This window comes from Nilaparvata lugens, chromosome 13 (assembly GCF_014356525.2).
Source record: "Nilaparvata lugens isolate BPH chromosome 13, ASM1435652v1, whole genome shotgun sequence".
Classification (NCBI taxonomy): domain Eukaryota; kingdom Metazoa; phylum Arthropoda; class Insecta; order Hemiptera; family Delphacidae; genus Nilaparvata; species Nilaparvata lugens.
In genome coordinates this window covers 4679795-4688565 of record NC_052516.1, presented here as the reverse complement: position 1 = coordinate 4688565, position 8771 = coordinate 4679795, and the positions used below count along the sequence as shown (strand labels likewise).

General features: G+C 37.7%; 2 protein-coding genes across 5 annotated transcripts in view; one reads left to right on the top strand and one right to left on the bottom strand.

Annotated features, from left to right (window-relative positions):
- LOC111056978 overlaps positions 1-8771 on the top strand; it is a 486313-nt gene that overhangs the window by 404365 nt on the left and 73177 nt on the right. The window lies entirely within an intron of this gene.
- LOC111059602 (ubiquitin-like protein 4A) lies at positions 3345-6888 on the bottom strand. The gene is made up of 4 exons (XM_039439655.1): positions 6468-6888; positions 6150-6255; positions 4916-5094; positions 3345-3540 (listed from the first exon to the last, which is right to left on the bottom strand). Exons 1-4 carry the CDS (start codon positions 6513-6515, stop codon positions 3454-3456), a joined length of 420 nt encoding a protein of 139 aa, XP_039295589.1. The 5' UTR covers positions 6516-6888; the 3' UTR covers positions 3345-3453.

Genomic DNA, 8771 nt, shown 5'->3' with positions numbered 1-8771 from the left:
TTGGGTAAACAATCTGAGAATATTTTTTTAATGTATGAATAATTCGGGGCTAATTTCTTGTATTTATAAAATAGAATAATAGTACCCTTTGAAATTAATAAAATAATAAAACAGTAATACAAATTGTAACGTAACTACTGGTTTCGGTGATCACACCATGGCGATGGTGTGATCACCGAATCTATAGTGAGGTCCACGTTATAATGACAGTATTTGATCAACTTTGGTTTTGCTATCCTCGTCTATCATTCGACAAAGCCGGTGGTAGTATCCTTTTCTAGGTCCACAACGGTGCCAATTATGTTTTTGACAGTGTAGAAATATGATTAATTAATGCAGAGAATCGGCATCGCTATTCTTCTATCTTTATCCACTGTCATTATAACGTGGACCTCACTATAATAGTCATGTTACAATTTGTATTCTTGTTTTATTATTTCATCAATTTTAAAGGGTACTATAATTCTATTTTATAAATCTTAGAATACACTTTTTTCTATGTATTTCACACGACATACAGTCAAATATTTAAGTAAATAATCCAAATCTTTTACTTACTGATCAGTAAGTAAAAGATTTTGATTATTTACTTAGATATTTGACTGCATGTTGTCTGAAATACATAGAAAAAAGTCTGTTAATACATCGCAGCTCGGAATGGATCAAGAAACAATCACCTTTAACCTGAGAATATTGTAATTTTTAATGATTAACGACAGGTCTTGACTGTGTTTAGGTAGGTGATCTTTTGTGTTTCAGTTATTTTTCATTGATAAAACTACTATAGTGAGATTCACATCCCTTATAAATTGATAACTTCAACGTTTCATAGAGCTGTAACAAGAGACCTTGGCCAGCCAGGTCATATCATATTATTGAATGAAAAAGACTAAGAAATTGTCAAAAAACCACTGATTTATTGATAATAAGAAAGACCGGTTTCGGTTATTACACCATTGTCAATCTCTGATAAACTGATTATCAGAAAATATTATATTATTTTCATCATCTTATTGAAATAGAAACACATATGTTGTCAAATTCTACACAGTTTTATTAGGTACAGGACTGTGGTTTCGTCACCACACCGGTCACATTCACAAGCTGAAAAATCTGGTGTGGCGCACTCACACAACTTTCCTTGCCGTTATGAAAATTGATCACCTGACGCTAGTGTTCCCGCGCATCTCAAGTCTACTATTCAAATATTTGAGCCAGCTGGTGACAGGGCAATAACGCTGGAGACACACATGAGGTCTGCTATCTCTTCATAGTGAATGATTTTATAGAATCAACAATAATTTGCAATTGAATAATCACATTTTCTGGAATTTAAATCTTATTTTCAATTTTAGGTGAAAATGTTACTGAACATTAATTGTAGAGATTTTCATGCTTAATCTACTCTACTTGATTTTTTTGTTTCAATTGTATCTGAAGCCTGATAATTGGGAATCTATCTGCATTGATGGGGCGGAGCTCCTGAAATTTTTACAGATATGGGACTTGTGGCAGTTCATAGAGCTTATCGATGACTATTTTAGGTATGAATTTGATCAAAATCGTTGGAGCCGTTTCCGAGAAAATCACGAAAAACCCTGTTTTTGACAACATTTTTGCCATTTTAGCCGCCATCTTGAATTGCATTTGATCGAATTTGTTCGTGTCGGATCCTTATAGTGAAAGGACCTTAAGTTCTAAATTTCAAGTCATTCCGTTAATTGGGAGATGAAATATCGTGTACACAGACGCACATACACACACACATACAGACCAATACCCAAAAACCAGTTTTTTGGACTCAGGGGACCCTGAAACGTATAGAAATTGGGGTACCTTAATTTTTTTCGGAAAGCAATACTTTCCTTACCTATGGTAGTAGGGCAAGGAAAGTAAAATGTGACTTGTAATGTCACGAAACCATGTTCCTGCACCTAATAAAACCGTGTAGAATTTGACAACATTTGTGTGTTTCTATTTCATAATGGAACGGTTCTACAAAATTGACTGTGAGTCGAATTTTTATCATATTATTATTGATTGTTTTATTGTATGTAATGATTATTTTTATATATCCGTCAAATAGCTTACAGCTAGAGGGATACTATCGCACTGTTGTAATATTCAAATAAATAGATCTATACTTCATGCATCAAATAATGATGACACTTGAAAGTGAACCTCAGTACGGTGGTCTGAAGCGTAGTAACTTCAGTCAGAGAAAACTCCTATAATATTGTAATTCTGTGCTTCAGTATGCTCTCACTGCACAGTTCATGGGTTCGATTCCCATTTCGCCTGGCATTTTTATTTATATCAAACCTCGCCTCATTACTCATGCACAAGTATTGTATTTATGTGGCATCGGCATCCTCAGCCAAAACATTGGAACATTCTATTGGAGCTATTAAATACTCGTCCTCACTGAGGGCCGTATGCACGCACCATCTCAGTTTAAACGGAGATCGATCAGCTGTTAGTTTAATCTCCGAATGAAACACATTATAATAAATGTGAGCATAATAAAATGTAATTGTAGATTAGTGTTAAACGTAGATTGCGTGTAGATTGATGGGCTATCAATGTCTATTTTATGCACAGGCAGCAGTTGAACTCAAGTTTTAACTTGGCTCAGGAATAAATTTATGGTCGCATTTATAATAGTGTGTTGAAGGTCTCACATACCCATCTATAGTGAGGTCCACGTTATAATGGCAGTGTTTGATTAGCAATCGTATTGCTATCCTTGTCTATCATTCAACAAAACGGATAGCGCTATCTCTTTCTCGCTTCGCTCTGTTGCCACTTCCCAGATCGTCTTTTAACAATGTAGGATTAATAATTAACAAAATATTTCATCTTGATTATGAAAATCCATTATGGAATTATTGAAAAATATAATTGATTATTTTGAACGAGATTGAACAGTTAATATTACATCAATAAACCTGTATCAGCTACCGTCTGTAGAAGGCATTGACAAGACAGATGATCGGCAACGGTTTTCTCCTATCTTTCTCTACTGCCATTATAACGTGGACCTTACTATAGGAATACGTCTTCGCAAGACGAAGCCATCCTATCTTCTAATGTTAAATTCATGCTACGCAATCTGTAGCAGAGCCTTCAACATTGGGAGATGGATACGTCTTCCGAAAACGTATTTCTAGCTAAATGTAGCTGGGTGTGTGACAAGCTTTATAGTTTGAGTTTCCTCCAGCTGATCCAATTCCGTTTAAACTTGGTTCAAGCATAAAACATTTAACGAATTGAACGTTCGTTACTTTTAAAGATCTATATATTAGGTTGACGAGTGCGAATTAAATTTATAGAAACTACACAAAATAGTTTGATATTTTTATTAAATAAAATAAATTACAAAAGAAAATTAATGTAGAAAATATACAGCCACAACTTCGTCTAGGGTTGGAGAGTGGGGTGGGGGGAAATGCTTCAACTTGTCAGTTCTTCGTTCAAATACATTGTGGCAATCCTTTCTATGTCGTCCAGGCTCAGTGAAGAGATAGACCGGTTGAATTCCTGTAATTGAAACAGAAATTATTATTTTTCCATCTCATTGTTACATTATTTTGAATACTCTGATGAAACTTGATATTTTGTAGAGTTATTTTTCTAATTTGATTTGAAAAAAAAATACTTAATTGGATTGAGAATTGAAATATTCAGGAGACAACATATAATGACCTAAAACTCACTCTCCCTCACCGTTACCCATACACAAAGTTTCATCCTCATGCCAGTGTGAAGCACAACACTAAGGTCCAAACACACGAAGCATTTTTTTTTTCAGACAAGTCTACAGGGTAAGAAGCTCTCTGATTGGTTGATTGGGTTGGCGTTCGAGAATCAGCCAATCTGAGAGTTTCCTGCCCTGTCGATTCGACTGAAAACGCCTGAAAAAAACGCTACATGTGGCTTGACCGTGCGATCATAACGAGCAAGTCGCGGTGAAGGTCGATGCCACTAAACAGCTGTGCAATGATAGAAACACTTGGACCCGGTTGCACAAAAGTCTGTTAATTTTCAATCTAGATTAAATGCCACGAGAGCCAATCAGAGAGGCTGTCTTCTCAGGAAAACTTTCACCGATTAGTTCTGGTGGAATTTAATCATGATTAAAAGCTAACCGGCTTTTGTGCAATCGGACCTTTAGGCTCAACGCGCACTTACGCGACTCAGGTCGAGAAGAGACTCGACTCTAGTCGAGATCATGATGTGTTTCCAAATGGTGAGACTCAGACCAGTCGATTCTAGTCTCGCCATTTGAAAACCCATGCTCTCGACTAGAGTCGAATCTCTTCTCGACCTGAGTCACTTGAGTGTGAGTTGAGCCTAAAGATGCGTACAGATATACTCGCCGCGAGCATGAGCAATTCGCTTTTAATCAGCTGACTATATCTGTATTTTTACAGAAACGGTATAAGATATAGATATAAAAAGCTTGGCATCAGCTGATTAAAAGTGAATCGCTCATGTTCGCGGCGCGTAAATCTGTACGCACCTTTAGAGACATTGATATATTTATATATTGTAATTGTATATGGATCTGACCGTTCTGTTCGTAGCTTCATCAGAGTAAGTTAATTGAGGCCTGGTTACATTGATATATTTATATATTGTAATTGTATATGGATCTGACCGTTCTTTCGTAGCTTCATCATAGTAAGTTAATTGAGGCCTGGTTACATTGATATATTTATATATTGTAATTGTATATGGATCTGACCGTTCTGTTCGTAGTAATAGTAAGTTAATTGAGGCCTCGTTTCTAACACACTTATTAAATTGAATGGACAATTAAATCTATAGGTTTAATGGTTTATTACATTTAATAGTTTTCTAGAATCCGGGCGTTAGTAACAAATAGTATAGTACGGTAAGCGGGCAAACCCACCTTTAGAAACTCGTCAGATATTTTTTGTGAATCGGAATCAGAGTAGTATTTGCGTAGGAAACAGTAGGTTGCATCGTGTAGAGTCACCGAACTGATGTCCTGGTCCAAATTGGGTCGCACCACCAAGTGGATACGAATGCCTTCTTTCATTGAAGGGTAGTCGGCTACTGTCATGTTATCTACAAACAAATGCAAGAAAATGTTTCAATTTTAAAAGAAATATATGTAAGTGAGGAGACTGAGTGAAGTGAAATATTATAGTGGAGCGGTGAAGGTGGATTCAAGCTTAAGGCCCGGTTGCACAACAGCCGGTTAAATTTTAACCGTGATTAATTTCACGAGAACCAATCAGATAAGGCGTTTTTGAAAAGAGACGGCTTCTCTGATTGGTTCTCGTGAAATTAATCACGGTTAAAATTTAACCGGCACTGAGTGTTGAATTTAATGGATCGAAAAATACAATCATTGTACTTCGTACAGCTGTACAGCGCTCTTCATTTGAACGCCCAAGGCTGGCTACTAACGAGAGAACATGCATGATTGACATAATGTGCACACACATGTTAATCATGCATGTCCTGTCGTTAGTGGTCCAGAGTGACAGGCACTAGGCTAACATTCAGGTAAATAATAATTTTGCATAACTGATGACAGCTATTAAGACCTTAATATTAAATCAGTTGACAAGCTCTGCTCTTTGGGCAGAGATTAGTGTTCCTACATGAGCAAGTAAAATTATTTGAGGATGGGCGTATACGGGTTAGTCAAGACAAGACTAGTCACGTTTAGTCACAATACTTCACGTAGTTACTTATTAATACATGTCTAATTGCAATGACTAATCAGTGTGAGTTGCGTCATAAGCAACAATGTAGAGTACTGTGACTAAACGTATATGATCATGTCTTGTCTTGACTAACTGGTGTGCGACTAGCCCAATCTTTCCACTATGGTGCTCGACTGTGATTTTCCCCAGTGCAACCATTTGTTGACTAAAATAAAAATTTAGCACAACGTTAGTTATCTTATTTTTCTTCTCCCCATCATTTTGATAATGTACATATTGTATAAATGAATGAATAAGAGCAGAAAAACGTTTTATTATGGACACATTGAGTCGTCTGTCCCGGCTAACTGAGAACAGATTAAGTCATGTCAGAGATCCTAAATCTCGAAGAAAGAAGTTATTTAGGTTATATCAGTGTAATATTTGCAAATGATGAATAAATATTACCTGCTAGAAATCGTCCGGCGAGAAGCAGTTTTTGATGGCCAATTGGTACTTTCAGGGCTTTTGAGACCATTTGCTTAAGCTCAAGGATTGTCATGGTGTTTGTAATCTGAAAGTGAGATGAGTCAGTAATTAGTAGTTGAAATTCTCGTTAATGAGTCAACTTGCATGAAGATTAGTAAACTAGTTTGAATTTGTAAGTTGCCAGATTGTACAAGTATAATAAGAAATAATGCAGTAAATTGTAAAAGCATTTGAGAACGTTTAAAAATTGTTCGAGTTGATGAAATTAGTGTATGGACTTAAATTAGTCTACTTTACCTCAACAAAACATTCAGCCCCATGTAAAGCTTTTATGTTAACTTTCATCTTTATCTATGAATTTGAACACTATCAAAATTAATAATTCATACAATAAAGCAATTTATGAGTAGTTGATATTTCAAGTTTTCAAAAATAAACAAAAACATGTCATCAAAAAGGTAAGGTTAGTTTTGTCAGCCGTCTGCAAAATTCTGGTTGATGTTGATCCCCTTCCCACTTTCGTTTACATTTACAAGTGTGCCAACCTCCTCAATAATTATTCAAAATTTTATAAGTCTGTAAATATAGAATTTAATAATTAACAAAATTCAAAAAATTATCAATTTCCGCACACATTCTTGTTTTACGAGCGAATCGAGTATTGAATCGAGGAAAGATCATAAAATCAGTTTTTCAATGCCAGCTCCACACGTTGGCCAAGCCACTTGCCAAGAGGCTCGCAATATATAGTACATTGTGCTCAGTGATGGCAGGCGTTAGCATAGTATGAGTCTTTGTCAAAATTAAAACACAAATAACTTGAGATGGCTGAAGATAGTTCGTTTCATGTAGCTCTCAGTGAGTAGCCTACTGTAGTTGATGAGTTTCTCACGTACCCTACCAGCCTACAAAACTTTCTATACTCCAGTTCACGATCACATATCGGCAGTCTGTTTGAAACATGTAGCGTCCGTAAGGGGGTAGCATTCATGTGCTTTCAAAAGTCTGGAGTAGGGCAGTTCAATGTTGCCTCGTCTCCTGGTATTGTGGTGGTGCAGCTGGCCCCTCTCCCGGAAGGCATGAACCTCACTCACTCCTTAGGAGCCATAGAGGGAGCTATACATGTACTGACTGTGGACTGTCAGTATTATCAGACGTTTGAAAATTGGCCGGCAGTGCCCCAGGTAATGCGATGATGTGATAACACGAAGAACTTACTTCTGTAGAAGGAGAATCCTTTTGCAGCTGCCCGCATGTTCCCCATAGAATTATAGCTATAGCTTATATGACTATGAAACAGCTAATAGTAGGCTGAAATTAAGTAGTTGGCAGGTACATGTCCCTTCAGCTTCTGTATCAAAAACGTCATACTGGCCAGTTGATTTCATAGCATGCCAATATGTTGCTCCCACAATGGAGTTGGGTCCATCACAAAACCCAAGAGCTTACCATGAGCCTTCAGACCACGCCTTAAAGTGCACACCAGGTTCTTTGTTTTCCCCTCATCCAAACACAGTTTGTTTGATTTAAACCACTGGCTAGCCTCTTTATAGATTTGACTAGGCAACAGCAGTTTGGGGGGTCCTCATCCTGGGCCAGTAGGATGGTGACATCAGCAAACAATAAAGCTCTTCCATGCACACTGAAGCTGTTGATGAATACAAGGAACAACAGTGAACCAAGAATCGATCCTTGTAGCATTCCATAGATCACCTCCCTTGCCCATGATTCTGCACCATTCACCAATGTCACCTGCATTCTATTGGAGAAGTAATCCTTCATGGTTTTCAGGGGAACGTGGAGTACCTCATATCTCTTCATTTTACTCAACAGTATGTCATGCAAGACACAGTCGAATGCCTTGGTCAAATCACATGAACCGACAGCCTGCCTTCCATTATCCCAATGAGTACCAAATTACTCTCAAAATACCATGAAAGCTGAACATACATCACCAATTCCATGAGCTTGCCAAATACTGGAATTATCGAGACTGGCCAGAAATTCTGTAATTTATCAGTTTCACCCTTCTTAAAGATTGAAATCTCCTTGATGTCTCCACCTCCTTGGGGAAAACTCCACAATCCATGCAGTCATTAATCAAATTTCACAGTGGTTCAGCTAAAACCAGTTGATATTCCATAAATGTCTGGACTTGTTGAATTCTTAAGGTGCATACAGACTCTCACTCTGCTCCGCAACCAAACATCACTCCAGCAGAGCGATTGATGATCGACCGGCGAGCAACAGTGGTTCGACCGGGGAACGCGAGAAGATCTAACATCTTCCCTAACGTTCATGATGGGTGCATGGGCGGAGCGACTGTGGTTCGATGGTGGTACGAGGGCGGAACGAGGGAGGAGCGTGCTCGGTGCGGGTTGGAAGCGCGAATATGTGTACACAGCTTTATATATCCCTTGACTATTTATATCAGGTCTAATGGGAAAATCCTCTCCCACCTCACAAAACTGCAAGTGCTGAGAGGAACTTGATTCACTGCATCATCAGGTGAACCTCAACTATTCCAGCCACTGAATGAATAAAGACATTTTTGAAGTCATCAGGACTTGCACCTCCTGTCAGTACAACTTTCTTGTTGAT

What these genes read in the sequence shown, in the direction of transcription:
- LOC111059602 (XM_039439655.1), bottom strand. Translation starts at nt 6,515, where the DNA reads ATGAAAGTTAACATAAAAGCTTTACATGGGGCTGAATGTTTTGTTGAG. An exon ending in CGCCGGACGATTTCTAGCAG is followed by an intron (nt 5,095 to 6,149) that starts GTAATATTTATT and finishes ATTTGTTTGTAG; the next exon opens with ATAACATGACAGTAGCCGAC. An exon ending in TATCTGACGAGTTTCTAAAG is followed by an intron (nt 3,541 to 4,915) that starts GTGGGTTTGCCC and finishes TTTCAATTACAG; the next exon opens with GAATTCAACCGGTCTATCTC.